This window comes from Hyaena hyaena, unplaced genomic scaffold (assembly GCF_003009895.1).
Source record: "Hyaena hyaena isolate Hyena2069 unplaced genomic scaffold, ASM300989v1 scaffold_846, whole genome shotgun sequence".
Taxonomy (NCBI): Eukaryota; Metazoa; Chordata; class Mammalia; order Carnivora; family Hyaenidae; genus Hyaena; species Hyaena hyaena.
Window position 1 is genome coordinate 234,031 of NW_024081478.1, and position 20,482 is coordinate 254,512.

Sequence of the window (20,482 nt, forward strand, 5' to 3'; positions counted from 1 at the left end):
GGCCATCTTCTTTCCTGAAAATATGCTTTAGACAAATTTGTCTCTCGTATTCATTCCAGGCCTCCTCTTCTCCTCTCCATAGCCAGTTCTGCCATAATATTTATTCCAGATATTAATATTTACTTAGCAATATTAAATAGGCACCTTCTTGCGCTGGGCACTGTTTTTTATTTCAGAAATTAGTTGCAACCAGGATTCACATATGCTATTCTTATGGATTTTGCAGTTTAAATGGAGGAGCAGACACTGAATATAGTTTAGTGAATATGAATATAAAATAGGTATAGCTATTGAATATGAAATAGGTATAGCTTCCATTTCTATCATCTTGACTGCCTAAATGATTAAAAAAAACTTTTCTATAAAATAACCGGAAGGGCTTGATAAAATATAATACATTCATTTGGAATACAAAGCTAAAGTCATGTTAAAGGAAGGGAAATCTTGGTAAACCAAAAGTAAAGAACATGAGTGTTATGTGGTAAGCACTAGAATATCCAGCAGACTTGACTTTCAGCATTTACATAGGTTCTGGAGAGGATGCTTTGGGCAGTGCTAAACAGATGAATATGAGTTTTCTAAATAAGACCAGGATTCTCAGAGAACTAAACCCTTAGTGAAAGCATGGGCTGTAAAGAAAAAAATGTGTTCATCATGTCATAAAAAAAAGGACTATGAGTCTTAGGATTCCAGATCTAGACAGAAAAAAGAAGATTCTCCTCATAATTCATGATCATGAGCTAAGCTACCTGAAAGTTTTGGATTTGTATTACTACTACCTGCATGGATCCAGAAATTTTAAGAAATTAACAAACAAACAAACAATGATCCATGTGCTGCTGATCCTCCTAGAGTGTCTGATAGAAGCAAATGCTCTGTAAGATTGAATGTTAAATCCAGGATACATAGTATCTCACTTAAGAAGTGGGATTAAATACAGGCATACAATCCCAATGGCAAACAACATATCATGAGCTAGAATCAGCAGAATAAGGAGAGCATCCTCAAAAACTTCACATAATAAAATTAACAGATAGATAACTATACTTGTAATGACTAGTGACATAAAAGGAGGAATCTCAAAACAGACCAGACAGGTTCACAAAAGAAACAAATAGAGCTTGCAGACAGGCGTACATAATCATAGCTTTTCATTGAAATTGAAAACTCAATGGGTGAGTTACAAAGAATATGACAAAGCTGAAGAGAAATTAGTGAACTGAAAGATAAACATAAAGAAATGTCACACAAAATGTAACAAAGAGATGAAGCATATCAAATAGAGGCTAAGAGACTAGAAAAGACTCAATGTTTACTTGAAAGCATAAGAAGAGCACTGAAAAACAAAGGAAAAGCAATATTGCAAGAGATGATGAGAGTTATCCAGAATTGATGAAAACATGAAGCCTTAGATCACAATGAGTCTGAAGCATACTAAATAAAAGAAAATCCACACATACAAATACATCATTAAAAAATTCTGAACTCCAAAGACAAATGAAAGATATTCAAACAATAGAGAAAAGATTCGCTACCAAAGAACATTTTGACTGAAGGACAGTTTCTTTAATAGCAATGAAAAAGGTGGTATATAATTGTATCTTCAAAGCAACCAGAGACCAGAGCTATTAATTTAGAATTTTATGTCCATACTAAAGTATTATTCAATTATGAAAATAAAAATAGGACATTTTTTAGACCAAAGCAAAATAAAAAAGGATACCTTATAGATCATTTACCCTTGTGAAAATTTACTTATTTTATTTTAAATGTTTATTTTTTAAATGTTTTGTTCATTTCTGAGAGAGAGAAGAGAGTCAGCATGAACAGGGGAGGATCAGAGAGAGAGGGAGATATAGAATCCGAAACAGGCTCCAGTCTCTGAGCTAGCTGTCAGCACAGAGCCCGACGTGGGGCTCAAACCCACAAACCTTGAGATCATGACCTGAGCCGAAGTCGGACGCTTAACCAACTGAGCCACCCAGGAACCACTATTTATTTTATTTTAGAGCAAAAGCATGAACAGGGGAGTGGGTCATAGGGAGAGAGAGAATCTTAAGAGGATTCCATGCTTGGCATGGAGTCCGAAGCAGGGCTCAGTCTCACAATGTGGGATCATGACATGAGCCACAATCAAGAGTTGTATGCTTAACCAACTGAGCCACCCAGATGCTCTGACTCTTGTGAAAATATATAAATAAAGTACTTGAGAAAGAAGGAGATTGAACCTTGAAGGAGAGTTGAGGTACAGTAAGAAACAGGGAACAAAGGAAGTGGCAAATTGGTAATCTATCATTATAATGACTGATTTGGTATTATTACAATAAGGTGGAGCTAAAATATCCTTCATAATAACATGGATAAGAGTTCCAAATAGAAGAAAAGTGGTGATTAAGCCAACTCTCCTTATTTAAATTTAAAAAATAATCACTAAAATAAGGCAAAGATGAGAATGTATTGAAAATATGATCTAGCTGTTTTTCTGTTTTAGGAGAAATGTCTAACGCATAAGAATATGTAAATAATGAAAATAAAAGGATAATAAATATACTGAAAAGTGATAGCCACAAGAAAGTCAATGTAGCCATAATAGTATCAGATACAAGAGATTTTAAGACTGGGGTGCCCCTGGGTGGCTCTGTTGGTTGAGTGTCCGAATTCAGCTCAGGTCACGATCTCATGGTTTGCAAGTTCGAGCCCCATGTTAGACTTGCTGCTGTCAGCACCAAATCTGCTTGGATCCCCTGTCCCTCTCTCTCTGCCCCTCCTCTCGTGCACATACACTCTCTTATTCAAAAATAAATAAACATTAAAAAATTTAAGATTAAAAACCATTAATAAGGGATAAAAAAGATTAATATCTTGATAAAAATGAACATTCCTGAGGAAGATATGCCATTTCTAAACATAAAAGTATTTGACACTGTGTCCTCAAAATATATTGCATAAGGAGAAATAGATAAATGTATAGTGGTAGATTTTATTTGAATGACAAGTATTAAGCTTGATAGGAAGGAGCAGAATTAATGACCAGAAACTAATTCTTTGAAATATGTAAACAGTATATCACAGAAGTGGTATCACAAATCTGAAAGAAAATGACTTAGATGGAAAAATTTAAAGAAGATTTAATAAAATTTTAATTTAATGTAGTAAAATTTTTAAATTTAAAAAAATTAAAAAGAATTAATAAAATTAAATCTCTCATATCATATCCAAAGTACCTGAATATGAACAAAAAAATTTTAAGGCTTACAAGAAAATATGAGAGAATGTCTTTATATGCACGAATAGAAAGGATTTCTTAAAAAAGACTATTTGCAATTGACCTTTTACCATAAAAGATGCCATAAAGTTTGAAAATATGCTATGGACAAGGAGAATATATTTGCAACACAGAAAGTGACAAATGATTGCTACCTACTATAAATACAGAATTCCCACAAATCAATAAGAAGAAGACTAACAAAAATAGAAGAACCAATTCAAAGAAGAGGGATCTTTAGTGAATGACAGACTTTGAATTAGATACTCAAACAGGACCATGTGTTTTACACTAATTTATTTGATCTTCATAACAACTCTACCAAAGAGGTATGTACCCTCCTCTTGGGAACATTGAGTTACAAACTATCTTAAGGGTAATCCTTTCCTGATTTTTTTGACTTACTGTACCTTAAGCTTTCTATTTACAAACTATATTTTATCTTTTTTTAAAATGTTTTATTTATTTCTGTGAGAGAGAGACAGCGTGAGCAGGGAAGAGTCAGAGAGAGAGGGAGACACAGAATCCTAAACAGGCTCCAGGCTCCAAACTGGCTGTCAGCACAGAGCCTGACCCGGGGATCGAACCCACGAATCGTGAGATCGTGACCTGAGCCGAAGTCGGAGGCTCAACCGACTGAGCCACCCAGGCGCCCCTACAAACTATATTTTAAAATTGAAGGGGAAAGGGTAAAGTAGTGTGTGTACATTTCCAGCCGAGAAGCTTATATGATGGTCTTGAGGTTAGGGTTAGTGAGGAACTGAAAGAAATCTAGTTGGATGGTAGTGAAAGATAATTCCAGAGATGGAGATGGTAAAAGGAAGTCAGGTAAAGGAAGGTTTAGTATACTTTGTTACATATATATGTATAAAAATGTCTCTATATATCTCTGTACACATGTATGTACACACAAATATATATATCAAGAATATATGTATCTTTGATATGCATATGTTATATTTATATATAATATATGTCATATTGCAAGGGTAAGGAGAGAACGATGGGAGGATTTTACCAGGGGAATAATATGTTTAGAATTTTGTTTCAAAAAGTCTTTCTGACTGCTTTGTAGATTGTGGAGTGGAACAAGACTGGAGGGAAGGAAACTCATTAGGAGACGCTCATAGTCCAGGAGAGAGATGGTTAAGAGCACTATTTGAAGAAAAGTTACGGATTTTAGGAATATTTAGGAAATAGGATTGAAAGATTAGACGATTGAATGTGTGGGTTGAGAGAGAGAAGTAATTAAAGATGACTTGCATATTTCTTGAGCAACGAGGTTAAAGGTAATGCCATTGATTGAGGTAGGCCACAGTAGAAGAGTGACATTCGGTGGGGGAGAGATGATAGGTTCAGGTCTGGATATGGTAAATTGAGTTGTCTGTGAGATACCTGTATGATTACATTAAGTAGAAGGCTGTGTACAGTCATGTCTAGAGGTGAGAAGAGGGAACTGGCCCAGAAATACAACCTTGAGAATAATGAACATATAGGGGGGCAATGAAGCCACTGAAAAGAGAGAATGTGAACTGAGAAGAGGAGAGGCTGATAGCACAGCCTAACATCCAACATTTGAAGGATGTGCAGAGAAGGAATAAGAGCTGGCAAAGATTGAGGAGTGAATGGAGAGGTAAAAGGAAAATAGGGGTGTGTTGGGTCATAGAAACTACAGAATGGTACTATTTCAAGAAGGATTGAAAATACAACAGTATCAAATATCATTAAGAGATCCAAACCGAAGATTGATATAACTTGCTTGGAGCTTGTGATTTGGTTGTCCTTGTTAAATCTGGCAAAGGCAATTAGCATTTTCTGCTGGTATCAGTAGCAAGATTGCAGGGGATTGAGCAGGAAGTGGGAAGTGAACAAGCACAGATGACTCATCTAATCCTACAAGTTTTGAGAGCCGGTGGCTAGAACAAAGATTTTCACAGGACAGTGCTAAGGCAAATGTGCACTGAACTGATTGAAATTCATTTTCGTCAATACTCTTCCCATGGATTCTTCCTTCCCTTCTCATTTCTCAACAAAACTTACCTGACCAGATGTTCATACTCTGGACTTACTAAGTGATTCTACAGAAAATAAGAACTATTAATTTTCTTGTGGTGGTGGTATTTGAGAAACATCTACCTTCCAAAGGACTTTTGCATATTATTTGAAGGATCAGGTAATGTGGGCATTTGAGGCATTTGTGGGAAGGCCAGTATTTTAGCTGGGAGGGTCTGTCTCATCACATCACACAGATAGGTACATATTCAACTAAGGCAGGGATGTCAAATAACTAGAATGCTTGCTGCTATTTCCCTTATTATTCATTCATGCCAGACATGCTTGGATTTGGTCACAATGTACTTTGTGTTATAGCATTTCAGGTAGATACAAACAAAAAGCTTGATGTTGGTCATAGTGTTCTGATCTTGGCTGAATATACCCAGGACTACAGAAGTGCACAGCCCCAGGAGGCACTCTTTACATAGACTGTATGGTGAATGGTATCCACTGGGTTTATACAGTAGGATGGCCTTGTTACCATACCCTCACCCAACTCTCTTTAACCTTTCTTCTTTTCCTATCATGCATTCCTGTGATATACTTACTTACATTAGTAATAGATCAAAATGTGGCATGTGTTGGTTTTGTTTATTTGCATCGTTTTTTTAAGCTGCCCATGATACTACTTTCATAGCATTGCAACAAATTACGTGTATGTCTCATTATCTATGCTGTGAACAGAAGTCAAATGGGCCAAATTGCATCTAAGCTTATATATAAATATATATATATATATATTTAATGTTTATTTATTTTTTAGAGAGAGAGTGAGAGAGAGAGCTAGGGAGGGGCAGAGAGGAGACACAGAATCTGAAGCAGGATCCAGGCTCTGAGTTGTCTACACAGAGCCCAATCTGGGGCTCAAACCCATGAACCATGAGATCATGACCCGAGCTGAAGTCTGACACTTAACCGACTGAGCCACCCAGGCACCCCTATGCTTATATATTTTATATAGTTCCACTTACCTCAGTTTGACAACATGAGCTCTGATGAATTGATTTTTTAAATTTGATTGTTGGAATGTTTTAGTAATCTGTAAAACAAAAGAGGAAAATCATTTTTTATACTTCCAGCTGTTCTTCTCCCTCCTCCCAAACTTGCAACATAGGACTTAAGTTAATGAGGAATAGTGACTAGTGTTTTCAGTTCAGTCCATTTTAGTTCAAGTTCATCTCAGAACACTTGGGATAGATTTAGACTGGGGAAATGGCCTTTTGGTGCAGTGCCTCTTTCTTCACTTATGATATAAACATGATAATGGACTGGATGCATCTTTACCAGAAGGCATCAAAACATCAGATGTGGTACTCAGTGTGATTTGGTGGCTCTTCCCAAGGGTGTTGGGCAAAAATCAAGTAAACAATGAAAAACAGTACTATTTTACATTTCTTTACTGGTTGAGGGTGTCAGTACTATCTTTGTATTCTAGAAAAGTCTAGAATCCTCATGCCTCAGTATGAGGATCAAGTTATTCACAGTTGATAAGAATTGAATTAAGATGTGGATTATTTAAAGTGTTACAAAGTGAATCATTAAATTTGTTAATATACCAGTCATTAAAGTGTAAAACATTACATATAGAATGTTTGCAATTATCACACATTTTCATTATTAGAGAAAAAAGATCCATGAAAATAAATCACCTTATTTTTAGTGTCTTCTTATTGGATAGGTATGGTTTTGTTCATATTATTCATGAGCTGAATAATAGAAATGATGTTGTTTTTGTGATTTCAACCACCCTCAAGTTACCACTTTCTTTTCTGTTTAACCAGATCTGGAACATTTAGTTTTCAAGAAAAAGAAAATATGTGGTAATATGATCTGTTATTACAGTGGTCTCCAAATGTTTTTGATTATGCATTTCTATGGATGAAATATTTTGGACATGAGGTAGCCAAAACATATATATTTATTTATAAATTATATATATGCAATAACACTGTACTGCTAACAACATATATTATAAAACATTGACAAATTTAGAAATTAAAGAGACTGAGTTAACAGCTAACATTTAGTCATTTTATTCCATTTATATTTAATAATACTATTTTCACTGATAATATGACTGGATAAAATTTGTAATTTTGGAAATACTTTGTGATAAAATGATTCAAAGTTACAAATTTAAATTTAATTTAAACACTTGGTTTGGAATGCTGAAGATGTTTCCATACAATTACGTGACTCCAAATGCATAAAATAAATCATTAGCAGAATTTAATAAATCATGACACAAAGTTGTTAGTTTGTCCCATCAATCGTGCAAAAGTTTTGTTGGAATTTAGCAAGTGGCTTTCCATCTTTCCTGATTTCAGTTGGTTATACTTGCAAAACAAATGGAATGTGTTTCATTTTATATTTTTTTTTTTTAAAGAAGTATGTTTAGGGGCACCTGGCCACGTGGCTCAGTCGGTTAGGCATATGATTTCAGCTCAGGTCATGATCTCAGGGTTCGTGGGTTTGAGCCTCACTTTGGGCTCTGTGCTCACAATGCAGAGCCATGTCAAATACTCTGTTCCTCCTCACTCCCCCTTTCCTGCTTGTGTTCTCTCTCTCAAAAATAAACATTGAAAAATTATTAAAAGAAATATGTTCAAAATGAACCAAACATGATGGTTAATCATTCCCCCTACCCAGTTGTTATGTGTGCATGTGTAAACACTTTTATAGATAAGATGCATCACTTTCAGTAAAACAGAAGAAAACCCAAGCACCTCATGATGGACCCATTGCTAAACATATTTTCAAGGTCTCCTCTCCATGGTATGAGTTTTATTTAAAAAGCACCTAATTTCTTTCTCACACCTTGAAGAGACAGGGGTTGTATATATGTTTGTATTTGTGTGTATTAAATATCTTCTAAGAAAGATATTGCTTCACCTGGTAACTTGCTTCAGTCAGAAGCAGTAAAGTGTCAGTTCTGCTATTACCTTACTATTCTTTTACTTGTTCATTACTGTCCTTGCATATTAGATTTATCTCCAAATTGCACATTTAAAATTTTCCAGGATTCTTTTCAGTTCCCTTATTGAGTTCAGTGAGGCTTGTTTAGTTTTAGAACTAGGTAATAAAATCTTTAAATCCAGTTGAAACTGCACATTGCTGAAATCTACTCAGAGCAGGTAAGATAGGCTGAAGACTAGTCAGTTCTGCTGTTTTACTGTCCTTCCCCTCTTCCCTCAAGATACTTTTACAAACGTTGTGTGAGACCAGCTGACCTAAAACCAAACAAGGGTGCCAATCTACTTATTAAATAGTAACAAAACACTTCCCTCTAAAAATTTATGAGAATAAGAATACATGTAGAGTGACATCTGAATATTTGAGTATTCATAATTAATTACTGTGAATCCATTCCTGGGAAGCACAACCCCATTTTGGAGACCACTGTGAGCCCCTGACTACAATGATACCTTTATTTTGTATCCCTAAGACTTGGTACAGGAACCAACAGGTAGAATGCATCATTTATTTATTCATTCAAAAAATATTTCATTGTCAGGCACATATCAAATTTTATTTTTGGCATTAAGTAACAATCAATGCTTTTAAAAAATGTTTATTTATTTTGAGAGCCCATGCATAAGCAGGGGAAAGGCAGAGAGAGACGGAGAGAGAATCACAAGCAGACTCTGTGCTGTTAGCATTGAGTCCATCTCAGGGCTCAGTCTCATGAACTATGAGATCATGACCTGAGCTGAAATCAAGAGTCAGGTGCTGAACCAACTGAGCCACCCAGGCACCCCAATAATTAATGGTTGTTAAATGGAAATAACCGAAATGAATTTTATCCAGAAGCCCTGATGGTATAAGCGATTTGATAAAATTAATCTCAAATGGATACTGTTTTCTTTCTCTTCCTATGCACTAGTTTATTTACGGGACTATAATTAGGTATATTTTGGAAAAAGTGGCAATTGTTTGCAGAATTTGTTGCATTATCATACCTGATAACAAAGGGGAGTTCCAACAGTTCAGTTGATCCCAGGTATGAATCCTGACTGAAATCTTTTGTTTTATTGAGAAAGATCCATCATTCAGTCGGAATGCACTCATGGTTTTGATACATATATTTTGCAAACTGGTGCCTTCAATATTTCTAGATGGCCTTGTTCATTTTTTCACTCATTCATCAACAGTTTTTGAGTAACTTTTTTGCTGCACACCCCTTCTATCAAGAACTGGGATGCAATGGTGAGAGAAATAAATAGTCCTTGCCATTATGGAGCTTACATTTAATGGTGGCAGACAAGCACTAATCAAGTTATCACCCACATTTAAGTAAAATTATAAGTGATAAGTACAGAAATATAGTAAAGGAATTGGATCCAATCAATATTAGAGAGGTTTCTCAGAGGAAATGCTTATGGAGTTGAGACTGTTAGGAAGAATCAAAGTTAGCTAGTTGAAGAGGAGGGAAAAAGCCTCACAGGTGAAGTGAAGGGCACATGCAAAGTCCTGAGGTAGGAACACACAAGTTGTGTTTCAGGAATGAAAGAAGGTCAGTGCAGCTCTAGCATAGAGAGCATGGAGGCTAGGTTGACAGAAAGGCCAGATCATGCAGGTCTTGTTAGTGGTCTTTATCATAAATAATGGAACATTATTATGAGCTGAAATGTTTTAAACAGAAGGATAATATAATTAGAGTTGCAATTTGAGAATTATTTCTTTTGCTGCATATGGATATTCAGATTTAGGGAAGAAATGCAAAGCAGTTAATGCTGTTTTAGTAGTTCAGAGTAGAGGTGATGGCTTGGATGGACATGGTATTTGTAGGTATGAAGAGAAATGCATGGATTAGAGGGAAATAGAGAAGATAAAACCTGCAGAGATTGGTAATAGATTGGGTATTTGGAATACTTTGAGGGCTACTGAGGGCAGTAGGTCAAAGATGTATTCTAGGGTTTGGGTTTGGACTTCCAGCACTATGTTAAACAACAGTGGTGAGAGTGGACATCCCTGTCGTGTTCCTGATCTCAGGGGGAAAGCTCTCAATTTTTCCCCATTGAGGATGATGTTAGCTGAGGGCTTGTCATAGATGGCTTTTATGATGTTTAAGTAGGTTCCTTCTATCCCGACTTTCTCGAGGGTCTTTATTAAGAAGGGATGTTGTATTTTGTCAAATGCTTAAAACTGAATAAATGATTTGTTTTTAATGGGGACAGGATTACTGGAAGGAAGCTGGGATGCTCTGAGGAAATCATGAGTTTGATTTGGGGACAGAATAAATTTAAGATAAAAAAACCCCAGCCAAGTGGAGATACTGGGCTGGCAGCGGGGTGAAAAGATCTGAAGTACAGAAGAGAAGTCTGGACTGGAGACCGAACGAGTCATTAGTGTACAAGTATTGGTTGAACTAACTCTCATTGATGAGATCATCTACAGGTAGAAAACAGTGTGAGAAAAGAGGAGACCATAGGTCAAAGCCTTGGGGGAATTTTAACATTTAACGGCAGTGTAAAGTAGGGTAAGCCTGTAAAGACACAGAGGAGTGGCCAGAGAGGCAGGATAGGAAAAACAGATGAATAAATATATTGCATGGAAGTCATAAAATCATAGACTTTTTGAGTTAGAATGTACTGTAAAAATTATCTGGTCCAATAACTTTATTTCACTGATAAGTAAACTGAGAGCTAGAAAAGAGGGATGAATTAATTGCCTAATAGACATTTCTGGGACTATTCTTCTGCTAATGAAAGAAAACAGTGTTGTCAGTGGGACAAGGATAATGATGACACTCATGTTACCATTGGGAAACGCTATGATACTTGGATTTGGAGTCAGGAGACCTTGGTTTGAATTCTGGTTCTACTACTCTCCAGTTGAAAGGCCTTTGACATGTTTCCCAATTTCACAACCTTTACTTTATGCATCTATAAAAGTGATTTATCAATTTATATGGCTGTTGGGAACTGAAGATTAGATAATACACGTGAAAGTGCTTTGTAAACTATAGATTAGCACCTTATTAGAATATCATTCATGCAATGTTTTAAATGTTCAAAGTGTTTTTATAGAAGGATACATAAATGAGATTATGGAAATCATACATCAGAAGAATTTCAAGGGAAATCTTTTTCTGCCCAGTGTTTAAATATATTATAAAACCATGGTACTCTCAATAGCTTGGCACTAAACACTGAAATTATAAAATTATAAAAAGAAAATGGTTAATATTTTAAAGGGTATTTAAATACTCTAAAAGGGTATTTAGAGTGAATAAAGCCATTTTTAAAATGACACAAAATGAGAAATCATAAAAAGGATTGATAATTTGGCTATACAAATATATAAAATATATGTGAAATATATAAAAATGAAATATTTAGCATTAAAAAAATCCCTACGTCATAAATAAGATTGAGAGTCAAATCACATTATTAGAGGAATATATGCAATGTGAATGACATGCAAACTTTAGTATGCTCGTAGGAATAAGGTTTTTTTTTCAAATCCATATAAAATAGAAAAATGTTCCAGTAAGTAAATGGGCAAGCAATTGACAAATGAAGTTATAAAAAAAGACCTATTAATATACGAAGACAGATTAAATCTTAGTAATCAAAGAAATATAAATCAAATCAATAGTGAGATATTATTTCTCACCTACTGGATTAGCAACAATTAAAATGACTTACAACACTGAGTGTTAATGCTGTGAGGAAATAAGCATACCTGTGCATACTTATGTGCTGCTGGTGAAAATTTAAACTGGAGCACTTCTGGCATCCAGTCCAAAAATTAATCTTAAAAATGCAGAGACCACTATATTGATATAAGCAAGCGGTTAATAAATACGTTGGGAGAATAGACTGAAGATTTTAAACATTCTTCAAATATTCAAAGCTTAATGCTCTATGCCTCTACTCCTCATGTGTGGCTTGCACACAGTGTCTTTCTTCCAAAGAGAGGGAGTAACTTTACAACCTAGAAACCTGACAAACACTACTTCAGCTGGGTGATCAAGTTGACAGTGATAGGTCATTTTGACAATGTAATGAACCCTTTTCATGTGATGGAATGAAAATGATACTCTTACTCTATGGTCTTCCTCCCCTAAACCTGTAATTCCACCCTAAGCATGAGGAAATATTTTTAGATAGCTCAGTTATGGCATTTTACAAACTGCCTGCTTAGTACTCTGCAAAACTCTCAAGGTTCTCAAACACAAGGAAAATCTTAGGATCTGTCATAGATTCTCCTCCCAAATCACCGATTCAGCTGCTTATTCTGATCTCATTAAACATTTAAGTGATATACTTAACTTTCCTTGCTCTAATCCCATGCTAACAAAGCATTTGTCCCATAAGTTGGCATCTAGTGAGGTTTGCCTCTGGGGAAACGTGTTAAACAAGCCAATGATTCAGTCCTCCAGCCGTGAGAGTCCTCATTTAGATTAATTTAGTGGTTCCCAACATGTAGTCCTTGGACCATTAGCATCAGCACCACTTGGGAACTTAGAAATGCAAATTCTTCAGTTCACCCCAGACCTATTGAATCAGGAACTTTCACATCAGGACCCAGAAATCTGTGTTTTGAAAAGCCTGCCAGGTGATTCTGTTAATGTTTAAGTTTTAGAGCCACTGGATTAATTTATATTCTTAGGACTCTAAAAAGGTAAAGGTAAGTAAACAATCTTGATACTGGTCAACTCTGACTCTGTGGGCAAAAGGCCACACACTGGTCCATGGTCATAAATGAATGCAAAGGATCCACTTCTGAGGTTTCCTGGCAGTCCTCTTCAACTGAAAGCTTGAGCTTACTTTGCATAATTTCTACATCTATCATTGAGCCAAAGTAGGGTGTTGTCTAACCTATATTATTATGGACATGTAAACATATCTTTTAACACCTTTTAACACCTACTTGTGTGTTTAGTTGGGTATGAAAAAGAAGGCAAAATGGAAAGGATTTAGAAAGGCAATTACAAGGAGAGCAGTAATTAATGCTCAACTTGCACAAACAATAGACTTCTAGGCTTTGAAGTCATAATCATATAAAATTTTGATTAAGACTCTTCTGACGCTTTTCGCTTAGGACTTAAAAAATGTAAAGAAGAACAGTGTACTAGCAAATTAACTTGGAAAAATCATAAAGAAACACATCTTTCAGTATTCAGAGAAGAAAATGATGTAGAGCATCTAGCAATTACAAATATATCACAAAATATTATTTATTATCAAATTTGTTTTATGATGGGATAAAGATCAAAGAGAAATATTAACTTACCATAGATTCAATTCTTCCACTTAAATCCCTATATTCCTGGGTAGCTGGTGAATTTAACTGATTACTATATTTGACATTTAGGATTTGAAAGCTGCTATGGTAAAAATAAGACTTTTGATCTGTAAAACAAAGAAAAGACAGAATCAGTCTCTCTACTAAGTATTTTAATCCTTAATTTATTTAGGATTATGGGAGGGTATATTATACAATTAAAAAATTTGTTTCTCTTAAAATTCTAAACTTACTATAAATGTAATTTTTTTAAATTGACAAAGCTGAAATTGTTAAAGATGTAGGAAAATCAGAGCAGCATCATTTGTAAAATCAAACTGCTCAGAAGTATCATAATTTTTATGTTTCCTATATTTTTGGGGGATTTGTGACTGCAGATTTATTAATTCAAGAAATATTAATGAATATCTATAATATGCTTTCACAAAGGAATAACCCAAAGTAATTCTGAATCATTTTAAAAATTATTTCAAATAATAATCTTTTTAGAGGTATTAGTGACTTGTCATTAGTTTTTTAGACTAAACTAGAAAATAAGCCTTTGAACAGGATATCTAATTGGTTGTCCAGTGTGAATTGTTTTCATCAAAAATGTCTTCCAGAAGACACATTCAGCTATGTGAAGAAAATAAAGACCCCCAAAACACTGCATACATCTTAGAAACATTATGAACATGGACATAACCTAACCTGTCTCAGGAAAAATGCCTGCTTTCTTTTGATCATTCATATGTAATAACTAATGCAAAGAATACCTCAATCAGGTGAAAAAGTTGGAGATCCTCGTGGAAGGGATGTGTATTCCTTTGTACTGAAGGGACAAGTCTTTCAAGGGCTGTCAGTGGTCACTGGGACACATTCTGAAGGGGATTAACCTAGGCTCTGTTTGTGTGACAATATAGTACCATAAAGAGTGAAAACTCATTAATTTAACTGGAAACTTCAGGTTTCTTTTTCATGCCTCTGTAATTCACCTAAGACATAGTTGACTCTGAGTGATTTGACAGCAAAATGTAGCAACAACTTTATAATTAGATTGGCTGATAAAGATCATTCCTCAGTACTGTTTTTTCTCAATGTTGGTAATTTTATTGTGCCATTGGGAGTTTTTCAACTTTCACACAAATAAGCATTTTTGCCTATTTACAATAGAATATACAATAAGTTATGTACTCTTTCTCTCTACATTCATGGATACCCATATACCTACACCCACACATATGATTTAAATGATTTAACAGAATTATAGCTGAAATAAAATAATCCAGAGTGGATTTTTTAAGTGATAAAATTAGATTATAGCCTATGTTATCTAGTGAAATTTGACATATTTTATTTATCTACATTAAAACATCTGAAGGAATGTCCACTGAAGTATTAAGGAGTGTTGTTTATGAATGAGTGAGGAATATGTGTTCTTTATACTGTTTCTTGTCATGTGTCCTACATTTTTCTTATAATAATAAGAGAAAAAATAAAAGGACAGATCTTTTTTAAAATTTGTTTTTACTCCCTATCTTTCATAAGTGTTTTCTTAACTAAGACCGTTTTATCAGGAATAGATCATGAATTAACAAATAATTAGGTACATCCATGTTTTAGATGTTGAAACTTAAAGTTCTTTGTAATATTTCACTTTTACAGTTTTATCAGGTTATTATATGAAGAAGAAAACCATGAGATTCAATGAAAAAACATAGTAGGCAAATTCTAGTGTCAGATAAGAATTTAGGGATCTTTTTCCTTTGGCTAGAGTAATTCTTGCCTGGGTAATAATGTTTATTCCAAAAAAAGAGAGAGAGGGGAGAAAAATACTGATTGAGGGAAAATATAGACACAAACATGTATTTAGAGATGTATAGGACCCTCAATTGTGTTGTATCAGAAAATAAAAGTGTCAATAAAGAGAGAATGCCAGACTTGTCATCTGAAGGTATATTTAGTTATTTGGTCTAAAAAGTGGTACTTTTAGTCTTCTAGTACTTACCAAAGGCTAAAAAGTGGATGAGTAGAGCTATGGTCACCGCCAGGATTACCACCCCTGCCACAACAATGAAGCACACTACATATGGATTCAGGAATCTTGAGGTTGATGGTATCCGTGATGGCCTTAGAACAAGAGAAAATGATCAGACTAATCTTTTTACTTAGAGAAGCCATGGTTTGTTTCAGTGCTCATGATCATTTTCTGCCTTCCCAAGTTTTTTAGCCTACGCATCGTTCTATTTATAGGAAACTGCTGTGATTATTGATCAGAACATAATCCTGGAAATGAACCTGAACTAACATTCTCCTTAATGATTTTTCTTTCAAATTTCTTTCAGCACACAGAACTGTTGACATTTTGTAGGTGATTGAAAATTAAGTAAATCTGACCCATGCTTTGCAGTTATTTTCCCTTCTTCTGCCCATTGATGAAGTTCTCAAAAATGACAACTAATTGTTCTGTTTTGCTGTAAGTCTTTCTAAGACCCTATGTTGGACACTTACTGTAGTAAGTTTCCTTAACTGAGCACTATCCCCAGTGGTTTATAGAAGAGAAATCATTTTAGGTGGGGAGAACAGGAGAGGGAGTCAGAACAGTAGCATTCCTCACTGTCATATTCTCCATATTATTGAAAGTCAGGGTGTGACCAAAGGATGAGTGCTGAGATCTAGGAAGAGTAGCAAGCCCCTGAAATGAATTAGAACTGTACCAACAGAGGAAGATTTGTGTCATTTATCATTCCCCCCACCTCCATGAATTTGTCAACTGCAATGTAAACCATTAGATTCGTACTAATACAGTACATGGTATTATATTGGGTATATAGCACCGGTACTATCTTATTCCCTGGCTCCCTCCCCACAACCATGTACACTTGCACTGGGGAAGTAACCAGAAGGGCTAAGTGTGAATTTCTGTTTTATCCCTTGTGTACTTGGAGATCATATTGTCATTGATCTGACACTTTCCTAGTCTGACAAATGGAATTAATAATATCTGCCTCACAGGCTGTCTTAAAGATCAATGAAGTTATGTTAGGAAATATATTTCTAGTTAAATAGGTTACCTACTGGGCTGCGTCCCTTTTGAGGGGAAAGACTGTGTGCATGCTTATGTTTCAGACACTTTACAGGGTATCTGGCACAAATAGGTGATAAATATCTATGCTATTTGTAAATATTTGTGGCCTGTGTTAACTTTGAAGCATGTTTCAGATTTAAAAGCCATAGCAGAGCTGAAAAGCAGTTACGTTTGGCAGAATATAGTCTTTCATTTTTGCTATTTGTTTTGGCAACATCCTGATATAAGTGTGAAAAGAATGCTCTGAGGGTCAGTGATTCCCAGACATTGAGGTTTCATTGCCGGGTTGCCTGATCTTGTTTGGGCCTCTACATAACTCACAGACTTAGAGAAGGGCACTTCCTGCTATTTTGCAATGTACCACCTGCACATTGTATTCTGTGGTTCTGGGACTGCTAACATTTCAAAAGATTGTTAGGGGCAGACCTAGACTTGCCAACCTTCAATTCTGGTGAATAAACATATTAAAAATAAAAAAAAAATACCATGCTCAAAATTATCGTTTAAAGAAAGAGCACTGAAGTACCTAGAAGTAGGAAGGACATAACCTCAGGCTATCAAAAAATAAATAACTTAGCTCTAACATTATGATACCTTTTTATTCTATTCCTCTTCTATGTTCATTTTGCTAAATCACTACTGTGGTAAATTTCCAATTGGAGAAAATTAGCACAACTTGAAATTTACCACAGTAGTGATTTTCAAATGTCAGACTCTCAACCAGCTTCAGTGAAAGTCAGTTTTCACCGGTTTAGCAACATGAACATAGAAGAGCAATAGAATCCCTATCTCCTTTTGACTGTCACCAGATCTGCGACCTTATGTGGTCACTGTGCCAATGACATGCAATCACAAATGCACAGAGTTTGGCATTTGTGATTTCAGAGAATGTTAGTGGCTGCTGAGTGGTGACAGCCAAAAGAAGATAGATTTGGAGTCCAGGGTAAACCCAAAAGCCTAAGTAAGTTTCCAACGGATTGATCCTTCTCCTCAACCAGAGATGAACCAATGTGTTAAGATTAATGAGTATGGAGAGAGAAGTACTGAAACACTAGGAGTAGGTTGGAGGCTGAAAAGCAAAAGCCAAAGGCTCAAGTTAGCATATGCTTTAGCTTGGACGAGGCTCCCATGGGAATGACTTTAGCACCCACTTTGCTGCAGTACATGGAAAACACCTTAAACTCAATGACTAAAAAGCACCATGAAATATATGACTCAATAAACAGAGGGTGTGGAGCTCATCTTCTAATCTCAAAAGCCATAATTAATTGCATAAGAATGGGTTGTTCCACCCTGTAGAAACTGCTGAAGAAATATCTGCTTTCTTATTGATAGTGAACCTTGTCATTGAATCTCTGTATGTGACTGATTACAAAGCTTATGCCAACACAAAGTAAATTGTGCACAATATTTACTTTGTAAAGTAGAGAAAACATGATTGTAAACACTGAATTTTTGCTCAATGCAATGGAAATCTGTGCAAGAAAATACTTTGCTTTTAAAGCTGGTTCCTGATTAGTGAGATTTTTAGTGCTTACATTTAATCAGCAAAACAGTTTGGTTGTAACATGTTTAACCAGCTCCCTCCTCTCTTTTTTTCTGTTATTGACTTGAAAAAGTTACGTTAATGCTGGAAAACATATTCTATACTTTTATTATGAGAGTCTAAGTGTCAGGCATTATACATGTATATTGCCATTCCTCACAGTTGTAAAGCAGGTAGTATGATCCCTGTTTTGAACATAGGGGAACTGAGGCTCAGAGAATAAATAACTCAAAATTACTCAGGAGTGACAGAGCTGAAAATTGAGACTAAATTTGTTTGAATCAAAGCACATGCACTTCCTTTCGTATACAGTTCCTCCCACACACTATAGGAGATAGGAAAGCTTTGGGATCTCTATCCTCTGACTTCACTTGGGGAAAGCAAAGGGATCAGCATATATTACTGAGAGCTGGAATTTGTCTTAAACATAGTAAATGTGCAATAAAGTAACTGTTGATTTAATTTTAATTTGAGAGTAAATCTTACATTAATATATCAAACTTGTATAGGAATACTGTGTTAATTAATCTTTGCCATTGACACACACAACCATTAGAGGGCTGTGGATTAACAGAGCCATTGGCAATAATTTCTGTTATCTGCAAAAATGGAGGAAAACAGAGACAGGGTAACTGCAAATTGAGATGCATATGATACGTATACAAAGGACTTTCTGACAATTTTGTGTCCTTTTAAATAAAATTTCAGCTATCTTAGTAACAATGATTTGGTCCACAGTTGTCTTCTCCTGTGAAACATTCTTCTCAATAATCACACTTTATGTCATGGTTTCAGGAAGCATTCTATAGGATAATATTTTCTAGGGGCACCTGGGTGGCTCAGTTGGTTAAGTGTCCAAATTTGGCTCAGGTCATGATCTCATGGTTTGTGAGTTCGAGCGCCATGTTGGGCTCTGCTGATGGCTCAGAGCCTAGAGCCCCCTTCAGATTATGTGTCTTCCCCGCTCTCTGCCCCTCCTGCTCATGCTCTGTCTCTCTCTTTCTCTCAATAATAAATAAAAACATGAATTTTTTTTTAGAAAAGGATAATATTTTCTAGGATAGATCTTCAGCCCAGACCTCTGTCTTTGCCGTTACTGCCAATTATCACAAGACATCTTATGGATGTTTTACAACCTCCTTAAACATAACAGTTCAGTTCAAAATTAAATTTTCCCTCAGCACTACACTTACTCTGCACTGTTTCTAAAATTGGTGAATGTCACTGCTATCTACCTTGTATCCTTAGGTAGAGACCTAAGAATTAGCTGCATCCGCTCTCTTTTAGTCACTTTCCATATTTAAGAGATCACTAAACAGTGCTTATCTTACACCTAAATCTTTTTTCCCCCTATACCGTCTATTTTGTTCTTAATTTTGACAGTTATCACCTGACTTGTATTACTTGAAATGCCTCTTAACTGGTCTCCCTTCTTTCATTAACTACTCAATCATTAATTAGTTAATGCAACAGAGACATTTGGTGAGTGACTGCAATGTTCTAGATGCTGGGAATACAATGAAAAGAAACAGACAAATATAGCAGTCCTAATGATGAAGGTATGCAGAGATGAATAAGTAAAATAAAGGAAAAAAGCCAAAAGTTGGGAAAGGAAGTGTGTATGCGGTACTGAAAATTTAGATAGAGTGCCCAAGAAAGGCCATATTGAGAAGGGTACATTTGAATAAAGACCAGAAGCAGGTGAGTGAGCCAGCTATGAAGATACTAGGAGAAGAATGATTTTGGTGGAGGGAAAAGCAGGCTCTGAGTCAGGAGCTAACCTGGTAAATCTGGAGAAGAGCAAGAGTGGCAGCTGGACTGGGATGGAATGATCAAGGTAGAAGTAGAGGATGTGAGAGGGAGATAAGGTCAGAACATAGGAGTAGGAGTCAGCAGGTGGAGCAGAGCTTTTAGGGCTTTGCATGTAAGGGCTTTGGTCTGCCTTCTGAGTGAAATAAAAAGTCTTTGAGTATTTTGAGCAAAGGAGTGATGTCAGATCTATTTAATAGGATCACTCTGGGGGATGGGATGGAGGGCATATAACTTGTCATTCAGTAGTTGAGGTGGGAAATCATGGTAGTTTAGACAAGCGTGGGAGCAGTGGAGGTGGTGAGAGAAATGTCAGAGTCTGGATATATTTTTAATTTAGACCCTAGAGGATTTGCTGATGATTCACTTATGGGATATGGGAAAAAGAAGACTCTAGATTGAATTCACGATTTTGGCTTCTTTCCAATCAACCCTTTTCAGATTCTTCCAGGGATTTTTTGAATTTAAGTCTTAGGTTCTGACTTTC

The 20,482-nt window shown here is 35.6% G+C and overlaps 1 protein-coding gene across 1 annotated transcript in view; it reads right to left on the reverse strand.

Moving 5' to 3' along the window:
• The window catches only part of LOC120222176 (transmembrane protease serine 11D-like), a gene marked incomplete at its 5' end in the record, with an annotated part of 32,583 nt that extends 16,896 nt beyond the window's left edge, over positions 1–15,687 (reverse strand). The window contains 3 exons of the mRNA XM_039219887.1: positions 6,292–6,359; positions 13,562–13,680; positions 15,561–15,687. Coding sequence (XP_039075818.1) covers positions 6,292–6,359; positions 13,562–13,680; positions 15,561–15,687 — 314 coding nt within the window. The remainder of the gene's footprint in view (positions 1–6,291; positions 6,360–13,561; positions 13,681–15,560) is intronic.
• Positions 15,688–20,482: the final 4,795 nt, after the last annotated feature.